The sequence below is a fragment of the Pinus tabuliformis genome, chromosome 6 (genome assembly GCF_031772625.1).
Source record: "Pinus tabuliformis cultivar Carrire ecotype Pingquan chromosome 6, CPIR1, whole genome shotgun sequence".
NCBI lineage: Eukaryota > Viridiplantae > Streptophyta > Pinopsida > Pinales > Pinaceae > Pinus > Pinus tabuliformis.
Genome location: NC_142292.1, coordinates 1,263,893,204 through 1,263,918,997, shown reverse-complemented (window position 1 = coordinate 1,263,918,997; position 25,794 = coordinate 1,263,893,204). Strand labels below are relative to the sequence as shown.

General features: G+C 40.4%; 1 protein-coding gene across 1 annotated transcript in view; it reads right to left on the bottom strand.

Annotated features, from left to right (window-relative positions):
• The window catches only part of LOC149263257 (uncharacterized), a 73,107-nt gene that overhangs the window by 23,039 nt on the left and 24,274 nt on the right, over positions 1-25,794 (bottom strand). The window contains exon 2 of the mRNA XM_089425998.1: positions 13,237-13,386. Coding sequence (XP_089282124.1) covers positions 13,237-13,386 — 150 coding nt within the window. The remainder of the gene's footprint in view (positions 1-13,236; positions 13,387-25,794) is intronic.

Sequence of the window (25,794 nt, the reverse complement as noted above, 5' to 3'; positions counted from 1 at the left end):
AATTCCTGAAAGGAGCATGGAGAGAAAAGAAGTAGCCATATGAAGAAAGTTCCAGATGTATGCCAAGAAGGCCACTTTCCATGAAGAAAGGAATGACATGACGGAATAAGAAGGAAAGTGATCGATGGTTGTTGCCCTACAAGGAAGAAGCTCAACTAAATTTCATGACATCAAGGAGAGAAGTTGATCAAGCAGCTGAAGAACCCACGAAGAAGAAGTTGTTGATGTATAGAAGAGTTCCTAGCTAAGAGGGAGCTCTAACAAGTCCCTGATCAAGATGAAGTTTGAATTAAGATCACCCCTGATTACAAAGGAGTGACAATTGTGTTTTTCCATGTCATGTTTTATGCACTAGACCAGGACTAACAATCATAAGTCTAGATGAAGGCCATGAATGGAAATATAGACACATGATAGACACAACATTCTTCTCTTCACTTAGGAAGACAGAATGGGAGGATTGGGTAATCATCTGGCATCCAATACTCTTTGAGGGATGGGAACCCAAGATAAGAATAGTACTAGAAGGTCATACTCAGTGAACACCTGGTGGGTATGTACCTTGAGAGAAAATGATGAAGGTGTCTATAAATCATTGGTCTCGCCAGCCTTGTAGCTCATGGTCTCATAAAGAGATGGGAGTTGTTAGTCAAGGCCTTGCACTATGACAATGCTGATTGATATGATCCTATACAAATGGGATTACCAATCTGATTCTTCTTATGAGAAATTCTTCAGATTGAGAATAACCAAGTACCTAAGTTGCACAAAACGAGGAAATGGGTACGAGTTTTCGAAATGGGCACGGGTACGAAACTTCCCCCTCCCCCCCCCCCCCCCCCCCGCGAAATTTTGGAAACGGGGAAATGCAATATATATATATTAGGACATTTAAGAAATATGTGCAATCATAAAGCATATATGATACATTCTAATTTATTACATTATAATTAAATTGTCAATTGTCAATGCATAAACTATAAGTCTCTAAATTTACATCACATTTACTCATGAATGATCACATAATGAAAATAGCAATATCCAAAATCAGCCACGAGAAATTTCTAATTTCTTGTCTCATACTTGATTGGGAGTCTCCTCCTACATAGTCGAACGACCTTAGTGCTCTTGATTAAATACAAGTTCCATACCCTAGTACTCTTGATTATTGGGAGTCTCCCCTGCATAGAGGGCTTGGTTCTCTTGATTAAATACAAGTTCCATACCCTAGTACATGACAAAATCCGATGGAAACATTGCAATCCCCCCAATCCTAAAATCCTGAACAAAAAAAAAAAAGATAAGTCTGTTGGATTTTGAGTGAGATCTAAAATTCTACTTTCTCCATATGAAATCCAATGAGGGTGAAACCACTCTCAAACATCCCAAGTCATTTCATGGTAATATTAAAAATTTAAGTAAAAGGATGAAAATGAAAAATAAAGGAGAATGTCACTTTTACTTTAAGAATTTAACATTACCATGCACTGCATATCAACACTAGGGCCATAGGCTTGAACATTATGCTGCCCCACTCAAAAAAATCCTCCTTTTTATAACTTGAGAGGCATCTAGAAGCCTCCAAAAGATATTTTAGTCGTCCAATAAAAAATTAGGAGCAAAAAAAAATACAAGACAAAGTCAAGTTAGAAGAGGAAACTGCACCGTACGGCCTACAAACGTGTTTCCGACCGTACTGGCCACATTTCCTCCTCAAGAAATGGGCCAGTACAGCCGGAAACGAGTTTCCAGGCCGTATGGTACAAGTTTCCTCGTTTCCGTTTTGTTTTCGATAGGAAACGGACCCTTCCCCAACGTTTCCTGCAACTTAGCCAAGTACCATTGTAAATACCTCCTTAGTTAAGAGGTAGTGTTGAAGAAAGCGTAACTAGGTTCGGAATTTACAAATGTAATTTCGATCTTTGTACTTGTCAAGAAAAAGAAATATTATTTTGTGAATTATAAGAATGAATTTCTTGCTCATTTCTTAGGAAATTCAAAGAGTCAATGTATTGCTCTTCTTGAGCTTATATGAAATGTAAAAGAGTCAACCTAGTGTCTAGATCAAAGCCCTCCAAGACAAGCACCATCTCCTTGAAGAAGGCAGCAAGCAAAATGAATTAACAAGCACTGCAAGTCGGCTAAATGAAAACACAGTGATCTCCTTGATAACTCGGCCTGACTTAGGGCTCACATGTCGGCCTAATGGATGTCAACCATGACCCATATGTATAACGCATGGAGTGACATTTCAAGGAGAGCACCTCGAATGATCTCGGAAGGGGATGAGCAAAGGAGAAGGATACACAGAATCTCGGACATCCTAAAATTGCGAATAACGACCAGAGATATCTCCGCATAAATCTCTGAAGTTTCGGTCAAAGCACGGTTGCATAGGACTTTGGATAAGGTGCAGGAAAGTAAACACAAACCTTTGCAACTTCGGGTGAGGACAAAGCCTCGGCATCCTTCTGAAACCTCGGTCACAATTGCAGTGATATCATCGGACTCCTCTTTGAGATTGCAGACAATGTAACAGTCGTATAAGTAGACCAACTTCAGATGGATCACTGTGATCTCCGACAAGCATTACAGTGACACAACTTCTCAGCACAACTGTGATCTAAGTGCAAGGAGGATGTTGTCATAAGACTCGGTACAACAGTGTTGCAACAACAGTAGTCTCAGGGATAACCTTTATAGTGCAACAGGAACAAGACCTAGTTGACATAGTGAATAAAGCAAGATGCAACTATAAAGATCTCTATGATGTAACAATGATGATAATGATCTCAACCAGAAAGAAGAGGATGGGTGTCTTGATCTTGGAGTGGCCTAGTAGGTGAAGGGTCATTCATGGTCTTGGTGTTAGTCAATTATATCTCCATAAGAAGAATTTCGTGCGGGTTTTCCTCTCCAAGAGGGAGAGGTTTGGCCCTGACAGAAAGACAAACATCTTGGGTTCTTGTCTCTTTGTTTTGATAGCAATTTGATGAAGCAAACACACACACTAATAATAAGAAGAAGATCAAGCTAAGATAAATTGCAAAAACACTTCACAAATTGTTATCAAGTCTAGAAGAATCACATTAATCCCACATGCCCTAGATCCTTCAATAGATCCTAAATTGAAACATCCTCCCATAGTGCTTCTTCCATCATGTTCACTGCCTCCCCAGTCGGAATCTATATAACCAATCAGTTGCACATCATTCCTTCTATCATACTTCAAGCAATAGTTGATGGTTCCTCGCAGATATCTCAAAATATGTTTTGCTGCTATCCAATGATTTTCTTCGGCTCCACTTGGAATTGACTGCGTACATTCACTGCGAAACATATATCAGGTCTAGTATTCACCAAGTACATCAATGAGCCAATGAGTCCTCTATATCTGGAAGGATCCACGAGGCGTGATTTAGAATTTCTTAGTCTTTTCAGGTTTGTGATCATCAGAGTGGTCATAGGTATAGAGTCCATCATGTCGAACTTCTTCAGCATCTTGATCACATACTTTCCTTGACCTAGATAGACTTCATTCGGTTCCTGCCAGACTTCTAGTCCCAAATAGTAATGCATCAGCCCAAGATCCTTCATGTCAAATTCTGCTACCAGTTGCTTCTTACATTCTTCAATTCTACCTTCTACAACTGTCGAGAGAAGATCATCTACATACAGAAGAATGATTACAAATTCACCATTTACAACCTTAATATAAAGGTTTGAGTCAGCAGAACTTTTGTGAAGCCTATTCTCTGTAGGTATGCATCCATTCTAGCAGACCATGCCCTTGGTGATTGTTTGAGGCCATATAGTGATTTATTCAATCTGAAAACATATGTCTTCCTATACTTTGCTTCAAATCCCAAGGGTTGTTCTATATAGAGTTCTCCATCTATTGTGCCATTCGGAAATGCAGTCTTGACATCCATTTGGTGGATGTTCCATGCCATCGATGTTGCCATAAAGACTAATGATCGAATCATAGTATATCTTGTTATTGGAGCAAATGTTTCCTCATAGTCGAGGCCTTCAAGTTGAGAGAAACCTCTGGCCAAAAATCTTGCTTTACACTTATCTATACTTCCATCAACTGCATGGTTGATCTTATACATCCGTTTGGAAGTAACCACGAATTTGTCTTCAAGCCCAGGTACGATCTCCCAGAGTCCAATCTTCATTATAGATTGATATTCCTCATTCATGACATCTTTCCGTTCTCGATGTTTTATAGCCTCCTAAAAGGTGGATGGTTCTGCTTCTATTAACTTTGTCATGTAGGAAGCATACCCAGAATATCGCTTGGGTCTCTTACTTTCTCTAAATGATCCTTGTGTTGCCCCATGACCTTCTGCATCAAGTAGGGTGGATTTCAACCAATTAGGTCTTTTCCTTGTTTCTAGAATGACCACGGGTTGAACAGGTTCACCGGGCCCTTCTTGTTCATGGTGACATCCTTCTCCTTCCTTATCAACTTCTTCCTCAAATATCGGAAGTTCTTCGTCATCAGAATCTATAGAAAGTTCTTTTGACTTCTTGTATGTTATACTCTCATCAAATATGACATCACGACTGACTTCAATGTGATGTCCATCTTTCATGTAGATTCTATAGGCTTTTGATGAGTTACTATATCCAACAAATATACCCTTCACACCGGTAGGATCCAGCTTCTTTCTTTTGTCCTTTGGTATATGAATATACACAAGACACCCAAAGATTCGTAGATGATCTACAGATGGCTTCCTCCCAATGAACACTTCTTCCAGAGTCCTGTTATCTAGAGATTTGTGAGGACGTCGATTTTGAATGTAGATTGTTGTCTTTGTTGCCTCACCCCACAGAAACTTAGGTAGACCTTGATCGTGTAACATTGCTTTTACGCTTTCTTCAATGGATCTGTTCTTTATTTCTACAACTCCATTTTGCTCGAGATTGTATAGAACTATTAGCTCATCCCAGACTCTTTACAGAATGTTATAATCTCTTTGGATGTATATTCTCCTCCATTATCTGATCTTAGAATCGTGATTCTTCTTTCTGTAAGGTTCTCCACTTCAGCTTTGAATTCTTGAAATTTAATAAATACTTCATCCTTGGTTTTCATTAAGTAAACTCAGGTCTTTCTTGAATGATCTATGAATGTGACATAATAAAGATGGCCTCCAAGTGATTTTGGAGTCATGGGGCCACACACATCAGAGTGAATGAGATCCAAGATTTCTTCTGATCGTGAAGCACTGCTTCCAAATGGTTTCTTGGTATTCTTGCCCAATGCACATCCTTTGCAAACATCTTCATGATCCTCCTTTAGATTTGGTATTCCATCTACTATGGAATTTAGCGTTGGAAGTATTTTGAAATGTAGATGACCAAACCTTTGGTGCCAAAGTTCACATGGACGAATCTCAGTGTGGACTAGGGCTTGGTTTACAGAAGACATTAATCTGTAGAGCCTTCCTTCTCGGATACCAAATCACTTTTGCTTGATTTATGCTTGAGCCTTACATTAAAACATTATAATAAATCTTTATCGCATCTGCATATCATATCGACAATCGGAGAAAATCGGAGGTGACACCATATCGCAAGTTTACAAAGTGTGTCATATCAAGACCTCTTATTCCTATCCACGATTGCCACTTGTCACACTATGGTTTGATTGTTGTTATAAAGTCTATACTGACATTGTTTTAAGGTTTCGAGTCGTTATTATGGTTAATATTTGTGTGATTTATAATAAAACACTTGTTGCTCTGTTTTATTCTGATTTCAGGGATAATCCAGGGGGTCGATTCTGGGAGATCTTGTACTTCCAAATTTTATCAGACAGTTGAATTACTTCAACGCTAAAGAAAGACGGAAGTTGTTGATAAGGCTATTTAGGGAATTTGTTGAAAACAATGCTTTGACTTATTCAAAATATGTTAGAATCGGATTCAGAGTTAGTTTCTGATATTTGTTAAGATTGGGCCAAAATTATCCATTGGATATTAATGTATTGTTTGGCTTTCCTTTTATGTAATTTTTGGTTGAGAGATTGGGAAAAATTGTTATGCTTTCAAATGTATAAATACCCATCTCTGATTGTGAGAAGGGCATTCGAATCCGAGAGGAAAGAGGCAGAGTAATACTTGGGCTTATAACCTGTTTGTAAGGAGGGAGTTTGTGATTCATTTACACTATTGTAGCGAGAGTCAATTCATCTTTGCAGGTAGGAAATCGAGTTTAGAGGCAGCACACGACTTGCACCATTGTAACTCTCTATTGTTTTCTGTAACTTGATTCATCTTCATAATAATATTTATTTATGTAATTGCATAGCACTATTGCTTGCTCAGTTATTGGAAGTAAATGCTTCATTTTGCAGACATCATTTCTGGTGTATGAATATGTATGTAGTTTTTCAGCGCTATTGTTGACTATTTACTAAAGTGCTCATTTATAATCTGGTCAAGCTATCTTGCAGGGTTAATCAGAAATGAGAATTTGAAACTGGAACTTGCATAAAGACAGACCTTTATCTCCTTAAGTTGCTAGCTATCCAACAGTTTAATCTTATAGATGTCCCGCTTTCCACATGTCATGTATTTGAACTATTTCAGTATTGTGGCATGAATCTTTTGTTCTTATGCATTTGTTGTATTAGGAATTGGAGTTATTTACAGTTAGGTGTCTAGAAACTACTTATTAGGCATTTAGTTGTTCATAATTGTTTTAACAAGGATTAGATCTTGTGAACTATTTCCCTGATCTATTTCCTTTATCTTATTCTAATTTCAACATACTTTTGTTTCTTTTCCTTTCCTTTTAACTTGCTCTTGATTGAGAGAAGGACTAATCCTTCCTTCAATCAAGATAGGTTTAGTATTAGATGCATCTTAGATTATACTTTGCATTTAGTTCTATTTACTGCATTTTAGAAGTCCCCTCATACAAGAGCGAACTTTAGTTGTGGCTTGGTCGAGCCCCAAGTCAGCTTAAGGATCACTTTCTTGCTTGATCAGCAAGAAGAGTCGATCTGAGTGAAAGTCATACTTTAAGCTAGTAGAGATAGACTCTAGAGAGAGGGTAACTAGACCCAATTGAACCAGTCAGAACCACCATTTCAACGGAAAAGGAGTTGTTTTAAGTTCCCGACTGGGTGGTCTCCGTTAAAATGTTGAAAGGTCATTTTTGTCGATCAACAGAATGTGACATAATAAAGATGACCTCTAAGTGATTTTGGAGTCATAGGGCCACACACATCAGAGTGAATGAGATCCAAGATTTCTTTTGACCGTGAAGCACTGCTTCCAAATGGTTTCTTGGTATCCTTGCCCAATGCACATCCTTCGCAAACAACTTCATGATCCTCCTTTAGATTTGGTATTCCGTCTACTATGGAATTTAGAATTGGAAGTATTTTGAAATGTAGATGACCAAACCTTCGATGCCAAAGTTCACATGGACTAATCTCAGCGTGGACTAGGGCTTGGTTTACAGAAGATATTAATCTATAGAGCCTTCCTTCTTAGATACCAATCACTTTTGCTTGATTTATGCTTGAGCCTTTTGCCCATGCAACTACTTTACCATCAATGAAGGCTATTCTATCTCCTTTGCCTTCTAAGCATGAAATAGAAAGTAGATTTTTGTGCAAACCTGGAACAAATAGAATGTTGTTGAGGTGGATGTTGCTTCCATATTCTAGCCTTATTGATGTTGATCCAATACCTTTCACTGGAAAACTTTTGTTGTCTCCAAGTTCCACAGGGTATGCAGATCTTCCTTTTGATAAGGTCTTCAATTGGTGGGAGTGACCAATCATGTGCCTTGATGCACCACTATCAATCACCTAGATGTCTTCATCTTGACATGTCCTAGAGAGAGCCGAGAAGAGTCCTTCATCCCTTTCTTTGAATGATACCTTCTATGAAGAGAATATCAGATTCCATGCTTCTTTGATACCTTTCTTGATATGGCTTGCAATCTTCTTGATGACTTTCTTCATAATAGAGGAGATCTTCATGATGCCCTTAGAGAACCAAAGCTCTGATACCATGTTGAGAATTCAATAGGACAATGTATATGTTAATTCCATTAACTTGATAATTGTTTGTGTTACCTTTTTACTTATTAGCTTTTATCTTTATTATTCCAATGTGCAATACATCAAACAGCTACCAAAACAATAAGAACAGTGACATAATATATACGCTGCAAGTTAGGGCCAAAACCCCTCCTCTTGAGGGGAAAACCCGAAAATCTCTTCTTATCTTTCAGATCTTTCTATTGATGAATATCATGACCTAGACTCAGACAAATACCCTCCAAGATACTTACTTTCTATTTCAATTCTAGAAGATAAGGGTGATAGAGTAGCTCTCATTGATGGAAGAGTTGTAGTATAGAGTTAAAACTCAAGCATAGAGAATGCTAGAGTAATTGGTACGCGTGAAGGAAGGCTTTACAGGTTGATATCTCCTCTTGCACAAGCTTTCTTTCACAATGAAATCAGCCCACCTGAACTATGGCATAGAAGGTTTGGCCATCTTCATTTCAAAATCCTTCCAAATCTAAGTTCTATAGTAGAAGGAATCCCCGAATTGAAAGAAGATCACGAAGGAGTATGCAAAGGATGTGCACTGGGTAAGAATACCAAGGGAGCATTTGGAAGCAGTGTTTCCCGGCCAAAAGAAATCTTGGATTTTATTCATTCCGATGTTTGTGGTCCTATGACTCCAAAATCACTTGGAGTTCATCTATATTATGTCACAGTTATAGATGATCATTCAAAGAAAAATTAGGTTTACTTGATGAAATCCAAGGACGAAGTATTTACAAAATTTCAAGAATTCAAAGCTGAAGTGGAAAACCTTAAAGAAAGGAAAATCAAGATACTAAGATCCGATAATGGAGGAGAGTATACATGCAAGAAAATTATAGCTTTCTGTAGGGAATCTAGGATTAAGAGGGAGCTAATAGTCCCATATAATCCAGAACAAAATGGAGTTGCAGAACGAAAGAACCGATCCATTGAAGAAAGTGTAAAAGCAATGTTGCATGATCAAGATCTACTGAAATTTCTGTGGGGAGAAGACATGAAGACAGTTGTATATATTCAAAATCAAGGTCCCCACAGGTCACTGGATAACAAAACTCCTGAAGAAGTATTCACTGGGAAGAAACCAACTGTAGATCATCTCTGAATCTTTGGTTGTCCTGTATATATTCATATACTGAAGGACAAAAGAAAGAAGTTGGATCTGTCAGACATGAGAGGAACATTTGGTGGCCTATAGAATCTACATAAAGGAAGGACATCGTATAGAAGTCAGTCGAGATGTCATATTTGATGAAAGTATTGCGTTCAAGAAATTAAAGGAACTTCCCATGGACTTTGATGATGAAGAACTTACAGTATTTGAAGAAGAAGTTGACAGGAAAGAAGAAGAATCTCACCATGAAGATGAAGGTCCCAGTGAACCTATTCAACCTGTGGTCATCCCCAAATAAAGAAAGAGACCTAATTGGTTGAAATCAACACTACTTGATGTAGAAGGTCATGGAGCAACTCAGGGCTCATTCAGGGAAAGCAAGAAGCCCAATCGATATTATGGGTATACATCTTACATTACAAAACTAATAGAAGTAGAGCCATCCACTTTTGAAGAAGTTGTCAATCATCAAGAATGGAAGGATGCCATGAATGAAGAATATCAATCTATAATGAAGAATGGAGTCTGTGAGATCGTGCCTAGGCCCGATGACAAATCTGTGGTAACTTCCAGATGGATCTATAAGATCAAACATGCAAAAGATGGAATTATTGACAAGTATAAGGCAAGATTTGTGGCTAGGGTTTCTCTCAACTTGAAAGCATTGACTATGAAGAGACATTTGCTCCGACCTCAAGGTATACAACTATACTTTGTTGGTCTCTTTGGTAGCATCGATGGGATGGAACATTCACCAAATGGATGTCAAGACTGCATTTCTGAATGGCACAATTGATGAGGAAGTCTATATAGAGCAACCCTTGGGATTTGAAGTTAAAGACTGAAAGGCATATGTTTGCAGATAGAAGAAGGCATTATATGGCCTCAAACAAGCACCAAGGGCATGGTATGTTAGAATAGATGCATAACTTCAGAGGTTAGGCTTCACAAAGAGTTTTGTTGGTCCGAACCTTTATATTAAGGTTGTTAAGGGTGAACTAGTAATCATTCTTCTGTATGTAAACAATCTTCTCTTGACAGGTGTAGAAGGTCAATTAGGTCTTTCTTGAATGATCATCTATGAATGCAACATAGTATAGATAGCCTCCAAGTGATTTTGGAGTCATAAGGCCACACACATCAAAGTGAATGAGATCTAAGATTTTTTGTGACTACGAAGCACTGCTTCCAAATGGTCTCTTGGTATTCTTGCCCAATGCACATCCCTTGCAAACAACTTCATGATCCTCCTTTAAATTTGGTATTCCATCTACTGTGGAACTTAGAGTTGGAAGTATTTTGAAATGTAAATGACCAAACCTTCGATGCCAAAGTTCACATGGACAAATCTCAGTGTGAACTAGGGCTTGGTTTACATGAGATATTAATCTGTAAAGCCTTCCTTCTCGGATACCAATAACTTTTACTTGATCTATGCTTGAGCCTTTTGCCCAAACAACTACCTTTCCATCAATGAAAACTACTCTATCTCCTTTGTCTTCTAAGCTTGAAATAGAAAGAAATTTTTTGTGCAAACCTAGAACAAATAGAATGTTGTTGAGGTGGATGTTGCTTCCATCTGCGAGATTTATGAAAGTTGATCCAATGCCTTTCACCAGATAGCTTTTGTTGTCTCCAAGTTCCACAGAGTAAGCAGATTTTCCTTTTGATAAAGTCTTCAATTGGTGGGAGTGGCCAGTCATGTGTCTTGATGCACCACTATCAATTACCCAGATGTCTTCTTCTTGAAATGTCCCAGAGAGAGCCGAGAAGAGACCTTCATCTCTTTCTTTGAATGATACCTTCTTTGAATAGAATAAGAAACTTCGTGCTTCTTCGATACCTTTCTTGAGATGGCTTGCAATCTCCTTGATGGCTTTCTTCATAGTATAGGAGATCTTCATGATGCCCTTAGAGAACCAAAGCTCTGATACCATGTTGAAAATTCAACAGGGAAATGTATATGTTAATTCTCTTTCTTGATAACTATTTGTGTTACCTTTTTACTTATTAGCTTTGATCTTTATTATTCCAGTGTGCAATACATCAAACAGCTACCAAAACAGTAAGAACAGTGACACAGTATATACGCTGCAAGCTAGGGCCAAAACCCCTCCTCTTGAGGGGAAAACCCGAAAATCTCTTCTTATCTTTCAGATCTTTCAATTAACGAATACCATGACCTAGACTCAGACAAATACCCTCCAAGATCAAGTCTTCCACGGCCTCCTGTTGCAATATCTTCGACCTCCCAGTAGATCTGAAATTCTGCTCCCCAACAACTGCTGCAACTATTGTTGCTTCTCTAGGAGACTTTGATCTCCTTCTAATAGCCTTCCTCTTGACTTCGCTTACCTTGACTTGAGTCCTAGGGCTAGTAAGATGCCCTAAGAGACCTTCACTTACCTTCCCTTCTCTATTGCTTCCAAAATCAAACCTCAGAGTATCCCAGCGCAGAAACCCTAACTTCGCACTTCTAGAAGAATAGAGAGAGACCCACACACTTTGACTTCTTCGTCCTTCGCTCCTTCACACTTCCTTCTTCGATCTTCTTCTTTTGTCTTCTTCGCATAAGAGATGAGAGAGTGAGTGATCCAAATGGAGGACGAGTTCCTCTTATATATCGGCTTCCTCAAGAGTGGATGTGGCTCTTCATGTATTAGGCTGACTTGACAGCTCATTAGGCCGGCTTGATCTTGGAGGTATTTTGACACTTTCAAGACAAAATAAATTTCCCTTTACAATTTACAATGTGCCCATAGGGTCTTCCATATATGATAACGACTCTTATACCTAGGACAAACCCTAGAAGCACTTAATGGGTGCTTGACCTATAAAATAAAAGAACTTGAGCATGAAATCCATGCTCCAATAATAATAATAATTTATTTTTCATTTTACATTTACAAGAATACATTTCATACTAAAGAAGGCCGAACCTAGTTACACATTTTTCAACACCGCTGGCCATAGAATTAACAGCAGATATGACAGCGCCCACATAAGCTAATTTAGCAGCATGCTTTATTTAGGAAAGCAACCCTCTTACTCTAAAGTACACCTCATTCATGTGCAAATTTAATCTTGGGATAAAGACCACATTTGACGTAGTTTCACCCTCCAAAATAACTCTTCAAGCGCTAAATCCAGTCTTGTCAAATATTGATGTGGATGCTATAGTTCTTGTCATGGGAACTTTCATCTGTACTTGTTGACTCAGACATTGAATTAGCTCCAGGGAAAGCGCTGGTAATCTGCAGAGATGGATCCCAAAAAAAGGCTATATGCAGGCTGACTATCCCCTCCATAGAGACATTGTGACAAAGTCTAATAACAGGCATTGATTCGATTTGGTGATGCTTGAGAAGCGCTTGATTTGGTGATGCTTTCAGCTTTATAGTGTTAAAAATAGGCCTTCACGGGTAATTGTTTAGCTTCTAATCTAAGTCATCTTAAGAAAGCAATCTTGGCATTAGCTTAATTTCTCAGCAAACCCCTACTCAAACCTTGTCCTCATTCAATCTTCAATCTAATCACCTTCAAGATGAATGTGGAAGCTTCTCATGGTAGATGCGGAGAAGGTGATAACAATAGTCATGTCTTTTAATGTGATTAATGTCAAGTTCCTTTACACCAAGAATAACAGATCTCCATGTGCAAGATCAAACAAAATAAGGGCAGAGATTTGTCACCAACTCAACCAAATTTCAACACACCAGAATGACAGGTACATGGATAGACAATACTCATAAGTAGAAAATCTTCAGATACAAAGGGCATATCCTCATTAGTTATTACCTTCCTCAATCACATACTAGTTTTAAGCTGCTCCTCCAACTATGAATATTCAGTCTTCTATTCAAAAAGGATGCTACCTTTAAAACAAAAATACATTATAATAACTGTCACATACATTGCAGAAACACAACCCTTCATCTAGAACATTGCTGGAAAACAGGAAACAAGGTGCACCTAATTTTCAAATGCAATACAAATATAAAATTACAAATGAAGAACTACAGAAAAATGCACATACCTTCCATTCTTCTTCATTTTCTATTCCTTCTGTCGCAACCAAAAGGGGTTTCATTTTCAACAGAAACTCTCTAAGAGAAATTGGAGGCTTTTCATCTATATCGGGATTTTTCCCAAATGACTCCATCGCATATTCAGGTTCAAATTCTAACTGCATCCAAGAACATGTAAAACATAAAATAGTCAGCATACAGAATTTGTCAAACTGTAGAGTATTTGATGCGCCTTTACATTGCTGATCAGGGGGAAATATTCGATAATATTTTAAGGGCCAAAGAGTAGCACGAGGTAGAAAATAACAACAAATCATTTTTATTTTCCCTTGAATATTCAAGTAAACATAGACATACAAGAGCATCAAGATATTGCCAAAGTATCAGAGAAGGCAAAGCAATGTACGAATCATCAGACATTTATCCTTGAAGGGAAATCCTTTAACATCTCTGTGGTTGTCCTACTTTCAAACTCTATACATGACGAGAATGATTCATGAGGAACATGGACCTAATGCTTGGACAATCAGAAGCAAGGTTTGAGATGCAAGTCCCTAGCAGATGTGTTAACATTTCACCCACCCTGCTGTACTAACAACACTTGATGGTGCCAGTGTGTTTGTCTGTTTTCATTTGCTTGTGGCTGGGATACATATGTCTGGTCATATATAAGGGCCCGGAATAACTTAGAGGCAATTTCAGGAAAAATATTGGAAAATATCAGCCAACTTAGAAACAATAAAATTATTCGACAAACTATCGAAAGACAATGTAAAATATCAACAAAATATCATTTTTGAATGTATCTCAATATATTAGGGGCAGCAGGTGTGGGAAGGATCCTCATTGATCCCGGAGGAAAAGCAGTAATATCCTACAACTAGAGATTGGGAATCTCATCCAATAACCAAGCAGAAGCATATGCATTATTACAGGGATTGTGTATGGCAGTGGATGCATGAATTCAATCTCTTCCAGCTGAGAACAAACTTTCCTCCATATTGGCATGAACTCAACAGGAGGTCACTAGAATTCCAAAAATATTTTGTTATCAAGTCCTAAGGGGGAACAATCATCAAGCAAACTCTCTTGTTAATGAGGCTATTGGTTTCAAATTGGGGGAGCTCACAGTGAATGGTTTATTAGCCTCAGAAAATATACCTTAATCAATCTCATGCACTAAATGAAAAGTACTAGCAAATTAATATACCACATGTCTATCACGTGCCAATCCCACTACGAAGGTGAGATAATAAACGCGATGAGACCTGAGCTCCCCTCACACATGCTCAAGCTTTCAGGGAATTGGAAATTTGAATGCCGGAATAAAATGTATCCCAAGCAAGGTGAGAGATTATGGAGCATTGTGATACTGCAAGCAGCGGAAGACTCCCCACGTGGTCAGCCATCATCTAGAACGTGCTGTGGTTTTCAACTTGGTTCTTCTTAGCATGGTTGGTTCTTTGCAATTCTGTTCGTGAGTGTCTCTAGTTCTATTGGCCTAGAAATTTTGAGTGCTGGGGGTTCTGGTTCACTGGGCCTGATACGTCTCAGCTGGAGTGGTACAATATCTGTTAATTGTACGGGTTGGCAGTCTGGTTATGTGGGTGTTCTGTTTGTGAAGTTCATACCCCAAGAATATGCACATCTCTGGCTCTGGTATTATGTTCTCTGGCGTCTTTCCTCTAAGTTCACTGTTGGCTTCTTAAAGGAAACCTCGTGTTTGGAGTTTTGGGTCCATTGACCCACCAAGACACGGTTTTTCCTTGTGGACTGGCCCTATCACTATGTCTCTCTATTAGCACTTATGGATTACAGAGATTCACAAGAAATCCAGAGGATTGTTTGTTCTCACAAAGAAATGAACCAAAGCAACGGAACTTCTATTTCCTTTGTTAATTCCAAAGCTCATGACAGTGAACAACAGGATCTCACGCAAATTGCATCTATAATATGTTCTGGTACAGGTGGAACATCAAATTCCCATTCTTGCCGCAGAAAGTAACATGATAAGGAACCTATGTTGAAGAATGTAACTAGTGTCGGTCTTCATAATTGTATGAGTCATAATGTATTGTATTTGTCAAAAGAAAGAAAGAAAAAAATCATTGTAAGAGAAATTGACTTATTAAAGCATGGGTTTCATGCTTGGGTCAATGATTAATAGGTCAAAGCCTCCATTGTAGGCTTCTAGGGTTTATGTCAAGAGTCTTTGTCCATGTCATCATGTAATAGACCCTTCTTGCGCTTTGAAAGAAATTTATTTTTATGTAAACTAAGTTATTTAGGCCTCCTCCACCAAGTCGGCCTGATTGGGAGGCAGAATCCACTATATAAAGGCAGCAACTTGACCTCATTTGGAACACACATCCAAGCAAATTTGATCTGCAGTTGCAGGAGGACAAAAGAAGTGTGAAATAGGAAGAAGGAGCGAAGAAGCCTAGAAGAAGAAGAAACCCTAAGCGAAGAAGGAAGAACCTTATTTTTCTCTCTCTTGTGTCTCACAAGTGCGAAAATCTGAACCTGCAGGAGGGCCGAAGTTGCAGGGCTGCAGTAGGGCCGAAATTCTGACTTGAAGCTGGGTTGAAGCAGTTTGACAAAAGCTGACTTCTAATATTTGGTTCATCATCTGGAAAGGTTGACTTGGTGGAGGAAGGTCTTTTGGTCTGGTTTAAGGTCTTGGATTATCTCAAGTTTGATTTGAATCTACTAGTGTAAGAGTTTGACTGGGTTTTCCCCTTAGGGGTTTTAGCCCTGGCTGAGTGCCTATATCTGGTGTCCTTGGTCTTCATGCTTTATTTTGATGATTGCTTGATAAGAAGAAGATTAAAGAAGAATATAAAAAAAGCAAATAAGAACATAAGTATATCACAAGTAATTTTCAAGACAAGAAAATATTTCTGCCTTTCTGGTTTTCTAACGTGGTTTCAGAGCTAAGGTGGAGGAAAGAAAAAGGCAGCTTGAATATCTATTGAAAAGGGTCAAAGAGAATGTTAAAATTGGCAACTAGGGCCAAACTCCATGTGGGTCATCATATTAATGGCAGCTGATATTTTTCTTGGATCCCTCTCATCGAGAGGTGTAGGATTGATCTAAAGATCATTCGATTCCGATAAGTATTCATGGAGATATGAATTTATTAGTGTTATGGGACAATTCGTCAAGGTCGGCCAGCAACCAAATAAACCCCACTTGTGCTCAATGTTTTAGTATAAATAGAGGTGGCCTTCAAGTCATTTCTACACACACTTGGGATCTCTTCCTCTCTACTTGTCTTTGGGTTTTAGTAGGAGAAGAGATCCTAAGGGATAACGCTGCCCTAATGGAGAAAGGCTCTACGCTGCCCTAATGAAGAAGCCCTAACGCAGTTAATCAAAGAAGGCTCTACGCAGTCAAAGGGAGACCCTCACCGCTGTCATGAAGGAGATTGAAGTAGGCTCCCTCGTTGTCCTATAAGGGTTTACTATATGCCCTAAACTGCTATGCGTTCAAGCCCTAGCCGTAGGTCTAAAGGGAGATCTCTGTTTTGAGGCCACAGCATGGGAGGCTAGGGCAGCATGGGTTGGAGGACTGTTTCATGGGTTGAACAAAGTCCGAAGTCTGTTGTAGGAAGCCGTGATGCTTGTTGTGCTAGGTTGAGGCCTTGGGAGCTGAACGCTAGCTTGTTTAAAGGCTAACAGATGGTTTGTATCATTGTTGGAGGGTGTCGTGAGCAGCAGTAGTGTTGTGTGGTAGGCCACATGGCAGATTTGAGGGTTGCCTTGAGCCCTTACCTTCAGCATGGAGAAGGAGCATCTCTCCTTGCCTAGTCCGCAGTTTTTGAAGGGTTGTTCGAGGAATGTTGAGAGGAACTTAGGGCTGCAACAGAATGCCCAAGTGCCCTAAACAGAACAGTCAGGAACAGAGAAGTGTCAAGCAGATTTGAAGCAGTGTTAGAGGTGCATTGGGTCAAGGATATTGACCAGATTTGGATCAGACTTGGAACAGCCTGTGGGAGCCACATGTTGGGTCAACATGGAATGTTGAATACCCCAAAGGAGTGCAGCCTGACATGCTGTGACATAGACAGCATAGTATATGACAGCTGTATATATGGTACAGCATAGTGCTATCAACATACAGTGATGGGTAGCAATGCAGCATAATGTAAAAGGGGTGCAGCATGGTATGATGCATAGTACAACACTATGTATGATGCAGCTACATGGTTGGATGCTACATGTCTTCATGCAGCAGTTAAATACAGCAAGCTTATACATGGGACAACTGCAATGACACTAGGACAGCTGCAAGTGGGACAGCTGCAAGCATGAAGAATCATGGACAGCAGCAGCATGGTAAAGCATGGACAGCAGCAAGTACATTGGGACAGCAGTAAGCATGGTCCAGCAGTGGCACTATGTACAGTAGTGTTAAACACTGGGACAGCAGCAGCATGAGGTCCAGCATTGTGATGATGGGTGCAGCATGGTGCAGCATGATGATGAGATGCAGCACTATGATAGGTGAAGAAGTCACCTTGGAGAATCAGTTGAAGCAGCATGTCTTCAACTGATCTCATGTATCATCATCCTAGGAGATGGTCTATGCTCTTATCTAGATAAGTCAAAGTGTTGACTTCTGTTGTAAATGTACTATCTCTATCTCTCTCTCTCTCTGCTGAACTATTGAAGATCATATAAGAAGAATTGACAAAGGGTTTCCCCACATTGGGGTTTGTCCCTGGCTAGTGCCACATCTTGTGTCCACCTATCTTGGCTCGTCTTCTGTGATTTATATTTATGTTCTATCTGCAGTTTACTTTAATGTGATTGCTAATCTGGAAAAGATATTGAGCTAACTGTGAAAATTGAAATAAATTGCTCTAGCATAGAACATACCTAAATTTAACATGGTATCGGAGTTGAGGTGAAGACAATGCCCAAGCAAAAGTGAAAGAGCAATCACCGAAGACAGTTGGGAAAGGACAAAAGGATCAATGGATTCCTCATCCCTCTTCAAATTCACCAAGGGTGAAGTTGAAGCAGAGTATATTATGGCGGAGCGGAAGCTTCTAAAGGCCTACCTACAGATCACTTCAATGGGAAGCCCGGATCTCAGGGTGAAAGGAAAGGCAGATGCCTTGCTTACAATAAGTTTGGCCATTATGCGAAAGAGTGTCCAAATGGTTGGGACACATCTCTTGATGAAGATAAAAATCATTCTAGGGACATCTTCAATGATCAAAGGAATGACAGGTAATGCAGGTCATCAAGGAAACGGCGGACTCTTCAGAGAAAGCAAGGAACCCCAGGTATGAAGAATCAAATGTTGTTTTTGATAAGATAAAGAAGTGTTATCTTGTATTGACCCTCTCCTTCAGATTCTTTGAGAATCTGGCGTATTGATTGTAGTGCTTCAAGACACTCCATCAGATAGAAGGCTGCTCTCTCTAATTTGGTAGAAATGGAAACAATCATGGGATTATACTTGGAGCCAGTGCCACCTATCCCTGAAAGGGTGTAGGAAATGTTACCCCTCAATTGAATGAGGGTAACTCGATTCATCTACAAAATCTCTTTTATGTACCTGATCGCAAGAAGAACCCGGTGTCCATTTTGGCAATGGAAGTCAAAGGTTACAGGGAAGCATTCCTCGATGGAAAGGTACGTGTTTGAAAATAGAATTTTCAAAAGATTCTTTTTCTCATGGGTTCAGGATTGGCAATTTGTATCAAGTTGGAGGATGGTCCATTGGGGATCATGTCAATTGACATATCTCATCTATAACACCGGAGGTCTGCTTATGGGGACCTACCCGATGTGAGTCAGATGGTGACAGGGACGCCTAAATTCAAGAAGAGCATGAAGGTACATGTCTGAGATGTATGGAAGGAAAATCCTACAAGGGGACCATTCCCCTGATGTAGCAGGTCCACGGGCTTAGAACAACCCAAGGAGTTTGAGATTCATGATCGGGAATCTCATGTATAAAGGTGGAAGAAAGCCCTCTATGGCTTCAAGCAAATCACCCCGGGTTTGATATGAGAGGATTGATAGCTGTCAGATGAAGCTGAGATTCACTAAGAGTGAAGCCGATCCAAACCATTGTTTGAAGGTTGTGGATGATAGACCTCTCATACCGGCACCTTCTAAGAACGATCTATTTCTGATAGGTGTTGACCCTCTCACTTGTAGAAGTAAGAGGGAGTTGGATTCCGGATGTGGAATGGTAAACTGCAAGCCTGTGACTACCTCGAGGATCTTAACTTTCAGAAGTTATATGGTGATGATGTCGGTTGGGAAATGCCTCTGAGTTTCATAAACTCATTTGCATTGATGTTCTTGGTGAACTTCTGTCCGGATATATGTTTTGCAGTTAGCATGGTGAGCTCATATTTGGTTGAGCCTCACTGGATTGGTGCCAAGAATCTTTTGAGATATCTTCGGGGCACAATCTCTCATGGATTGAGATACACTGCTGAAAATGTGAAGCTGCAAGATTGTTCGAATGCTGACTGGGCAAGCAGTGTGGAGGATCACTAGAGCACTTCTCAGTGCTAGTTCTCTTTGGATCCTGCTTCAATATCATGGATGAGCAGGAAGCGGAAGTCGGTTGCTATAAGCACCGTCGGGACCAAATACATAGCGACGAGTATGATATCGTGTGAAGCTCCCTGGTTGTGGAAGCTCTTCAATGAGTTGTTTGTACACGTGACGAATACCATTGTGATCCTCTGTGACAACCAGGGGGGATTAGATTGTTGAGGAATCTCGTATTCGATGATTGCTCCAGCAGATAGACATCAGATACTACCTTATCTAGGATATGGTAAGTCGATAGCGAGGAGGCTCCATCGCATTGAGACTGATGTATAGGTCGCAGACATTTTGTCAAAGCCCCGGGGAAAGGTCATACCTGTTAAATTTGGACAACTAGGTCCAAACTCCATGTTCTGATGCTCAGATTAAGAGGCTAATATTTTTGTTGGATTCCTCTTTCTGAGAGGTGTAAAATCCATATAAAAATAGTCTTAATCCGATGAGCGGAACTTATATTTTGAATTTATTATTCTTAATAAATTATATGTGCTAGGTCAGCCAGTTTTGTAATGTAGGCCCACATGCCCAACAGATGTGTCACACACCCTCATTGATGGATATATATACAGGTAAAGTTGGAGAGAATTTGATGATAACACAACTCACATGTTAGGGTTTCTGCTGCTAGGGTTTCGCAGAAATTTGACCAGCGTTGAGGGTTGTTGTGACACATGCTGGTTAGAGGGTTGTTGTGACACATGCTGGGCTGGCTGACCAAAGGAGACTTTGCTGGTTGAAGCATCCTGCTGACCGCCGAAACGAACACATACATTTTTCTTGTTTCTGATTTGTCTTCTATAAGATCTGCTTATATGTTCTATCTGCATTTTACTTATCTACTTGTATGATTGCTGTGAGAAAAGTGAAATTGCTCTTAGCATAGAACATCTACAAAACTTTACATGGTATCAGAGCTTAGGTGAAGACAAACTCTATCTATAGCAATCATCATCGAAGGAAATGGATTCCTCTAAGCTTAAGAGGAGGAGATTCTGTGCGCAGGTTGAGCACGCTCCTACCTTGAAGAAGTCAGCGTATGCTTTGTAAAAGACTGCGCATATTTCAGTTCGACCTGGGTGTTATATGTTCTCGGTTGTGAGCTGCTTATGGACTCGGTTGAGGACGGTTGCGGACAGTGTATAGTCTCGTTTGTGGACTGATATTTGCCACGGTCGGAGACTATCGAGGACTGTTCCATAAGCCTCGGTTGAGGGCTGTTTTAAGGCCACGATTGGGACAGTTTATGAACACGGTTGACAGAGATTATAAACGCAGGTTGAATATACATCTGCTGGGACGTCGAAGCGGGAAGCAACGCGTGGACAGATATGTATGGACGCGGGCTTGAATATATATAGACCGGTGCGTTAAAGGAGTGACGCAGGACGTATACGTGGACAGTAAGCTATAATTGGCATATCGGATGACTGTGAGACTGTCACGTGGACGGCAGTAAATAAAACAATACAGGTTTATGTATGAAACAACGCGCGGACAAGGGTCGGTGATATTCGCGGATTGTTGACAGGCAGACGCGTGGACAGAAATATATACATACAGGTATATATATATACCGAAGCGTTGAAGAAATAGCGCAGGTATACGTGGGCAATAAAATACGCAGGCTTATATAGGCGGCACGTGGTCAGTCACGGGGTTACGTATATGTAAGCTGGTGCGTAAAGGTTAGCAGCAAAGAAAGTGCAGGTCTGTTAGAAGACTGACACTTGGATAGTTGCGAAGAATCATTGCGCAGGTGTTATGAGGACGTGGAATGTCTGAAGTAACGGAGCGAGGTTTATACAGATTGTTGTGGAACGGCCACGCGGACAGAGGTCTGTAATACAGTGCAGAAGACTGTCATGTGGACGGAGGTTACAATACAGCGCGGGTCTACCAAGAATGCACGTAGACGGGGATTTATATGGTGAAGTTCGCATAAGTGCTGGGCACTTAGATCAGTAACATATAAAAGCGAACGACGTGGCAGATCTGTTGAAGGATCCGACAGTAGTAAGCATACGGTAGGGCAGCGTGCAAAGCTCTGGAGGTGTGACAACTGTTGGGTTCAATGTAACAGTTCAGCGGTGGACGCGTGGACCAGAATAACTACAGAACCAGCGATAGACACGTGGGCAGTGATATATATATATGCTGGGTTATATATATATGTGACAAGACGTTTGGAGCAAACAGCGAAGGAGATAACGCGGGTTTGCTGAGATAACACGTGGACAGGTTATAGCCTTGGTTGTAGACTGGTTTATGACAGTCTTATACACAGTTTGGTGCAGGTTTATGTAAGCGTCTCGGTGGGTACCCGCTTACATAGAAAGCTGCAGTTTTGATGTATTATTATTAAGGCCTCTCGTGCCTTGTTGTATTGGTTATGAGTATGGCCGTGTGTTAGCCGGCATACTCATGTACATGTATTATTGAAAAGAAGTTTGAAGGCTGTATAGTAGGGCTGTCGTAGCAGCCACAGAAAGCCCTAACCAGGGCCGAAATTTCAGGGTCCTGTGCATTGGTCGAAATGTATTTGTGGACAGAAATATGACGTCTATCACAGGTATGTGCTTGTCTTTTATAATGATGAATTTGCCAGATATTATGGTCCAGATTAGACAGTTTGCAATTCTGGTATAATGGGCTGTAAGAAGATGCTTGGTAAAGCTCCAAGTATAGTCCCTTGAGAAGGACAACAAGGGCTGTTAGAAGGCAGATGCTTTGGAGTCTTAAAAATGGATATATGGAAGAGCTTAAGGGTAGTCAAGTGGGCTTATTATCAGACCCTATCTTCTGTAGTGAAATATGACAATATGACATAGTTTTCTGACAGTGATCTTCTGCACTTATTGTAGTGTCACTTACTCTTATGACAGTTATGCATAGCAGTGATATTGTTCTCTTGACAAGTGAAGAATGGAGATGATATATGGAAGAGATATTTGTTCCTATGACAATAATGTTTGGGCAGCGACTTTAGTGATATTTGGACAATGTTTCTTGATGTAAGGAAGTGATTCTTGTATGACAGTGATTTATATGGCTGTGACATGACAATGATATATAGGGCAGCATGATGATAATCACAACTATTGCAGCATGGCGTCATATGCAGTGATGCAGCAAGTGGACCTAGATGTAGTACTATGATAGGTGAAGCCGTCACTTTGGAGAATCAGTTGAAGCAGAATGTCTTCAACTGATCTCATCGTTATAGAAGATCATCTATGCTCAGATCTAGACAAGTCAAAGTGTTGACTTATGTTGTAAATGTACTCTCTCTCTCTTTCTCTGCTGAACCTTGAAGATAAAAGAAGAATTGATCAAGGGTTTCCCCACACATGAAACAAGGATGAAGGAATTTGATAATGAAAGAAATACTGCTGTGTACATTCAAAACCGATGCCCTCATTCCGCTTTGGACTCCAAAACTCCCGAAGAGGTTTTCTCTGGTAAGAAACCTGATGTCTCACATTTTAGAATTTTTGGATGTCCTGTCTATTTTCATGTGCCGAAAGAAAAGAGAAGTAAGCTGGATGCTACTGGGAAGAAAGGAATGTTTGTGGGCTACAGTGAGACTTCTAAGGCATATAGAGTCTATGTACCTGGTCAAAGGGAAGTAGAGATAAGCCATGATGTCACTTTTGACGAAGATGCTTCCCTGAAGAAAGTAGTAGATCTTCCTAGATCTGATGAAAACCATGAAGAAAGACCTGGAAGTCTGGAAGGATGCTATGAGGCTATTATGAAGAATGATGTCTGGGATGTGGTCCCGAGACCGAAGGACAAATCTGTTGTCACCGCTAAATGGCTCTACAAGATTAAACATGAATCTGATGGGAGTGCTGAAAAGTTTAAGGCAAGATTTGTTGTCCGTAGCTTCTCTCAAAAGGAAGGAATTGACTATGACGATATATTTGCACCTATGGCTCGATATACCACCATCCGATCCATCATAGCCCTTGCTGCTACGCAAGGATGGAGTCTTCATCAGATGGATGTCAAGACCGCTTTTCTGCATGGTGCAATAAAGGAAGAGGTGTATGTAGAACAACCTCTGGGATTTGAAGTTCAAGATCGAGACACTTATGCCTGCAGGTTGAAGAAAGCCCTCTATGGGTTAAAGCAAGCACCCAAAGCTTGGTATGAGAGGATGGATAGTTACTTGATGAAGCTGGGCTTCACTCGAAGCAATGCTGATCCAAACCTTTACTTTAAGGTTGTGGAAGGAAAGCCTCTCATTCTAGTACTGTATGTGGACGACCTCTTCCTGACAGGTGATGACCCTCTCATTCATCAATGAAAGAGGGAGCTTGCTGCTGAGTTCGAGATGAAAGACCTAGGACTGATGCTCTATTTCCTAGGCCTGGAGGTCTGGCAGAGACCTAGAGAGATTTTCCTTTCTCAAGGAAAGTATATTGTGAAGCTTCTGGAAAGATTTGGGATGGTGGACTGTAAGTCCGTGTCGACACCAATGGAACTCAACTTTAAGAAGTTGAGTGGCAGTGCTGCAGGGCCTATCTTGGCCAATCCTACTGAGTATCGTCAACTCATAGGAGCTTTGATGTTCTTAGTGAACACCCGTCCGGACATATGTTTTGCAGTGAATACTTTGAGTCAACAGATGGTTGAGCCTCATCATTTTCACTGGGTTGGTGCCAAGAATCTTTTGAGATATCTTCGGGGCACGATAAACCATGGGCTGAGATACACTGCCGGAGTGTGATACTCCGAGGATATACTGATGCCGATTGGGCTGGCAGTGTGGTGGATCGTAAGAGCACATCTGGATGCTGTTTCAATCTTGGTTCTGCTTCGATCTCATGGATGAGCAGGAAGCAGAAGTCGGTGGCTTTGAGCACCACGGAGGCCGAATACATTGCTGCTAGTATGGCCTGTTGTGAAGCAGTTTGGTTGAGGAAGCTCTTTAGTGAGCTGTTCCAACATGTGCTAGATACCACTGTAATACTCTGTGATAATCAGAAGTGGGATTCATATGACTGAGAATCCTGTGTTCCACGACCGATCCAAGCATATTGATATCAAGTACCACTTTATCCGGGATATGGTACAGCGAGGCACCGTAAGGCTCGATCATATAGGAACTGATGAGCAGGTCGCGGATATTCTCACTAAGCCCCTGGGGAAGGTCAAGTTCCTAACCTTCCGTGAGAGTCTTGGTGTCGTGGAAAGACCCTATGATGTGGGTCTTGTTGGACGATGAGCTCTGGGAGCTCTGGGGGGCTTTGGGGATAGCTTCTCGGAGCTATAAGCACTCATAATGCTTCTGCCCCACACTTGTGATTATTGAGCTGGTTCGCCACTCATTTAATCTGTGCCCCGTATGCATCCTACCCATTGAGTTCAGGGCTCATGGGAAGTACCTCTCATTTGGCCAATGAGGTGTGGAAAAGCTAGAGACTATTAGCAAACACTGATGGACGCATCAGAGATTGCCGTACTCTCTATCTAGGATGGCATGGTCCAACCACTTGATCTGGGATCAAGATTTGTGAGGTCTGGGACCTCTAGACTGATTATGTCAGTCGGGGAATGATGTCTTTGTGACTGACCCACTTCTGTTCTGAAATAAAGAAGCCAGCAAAGCAAGTTTCGGCGGGATGACTCACGATGTTAATTGCACTAATAGATGGAGTTCTCCCTAGTTGAGAGGGAGTGTTAAATTTGGACAACTAGGTCCAAACTCCATGTTCTGATGCTCAGATTAAGAGGCTAATATTTTTGTTGGATTCCTCTTTCTGAGAGGTGTAAAATCCATATAAAAATAGTCTTAATCCGATGAGCGGAACTTATATTTTGAATTTATTATTCTTAATAAATTATATGTGCTAGGTCAGCCAGTTTTGTAATGTAGGCTCACATGCCCAACAGATGTGTCACACACCCTCATTGATGGATATATATACAGGTAAAGTTGGAGAGAATTTGATGATAACACAACTCACATGCTAGGGTTTC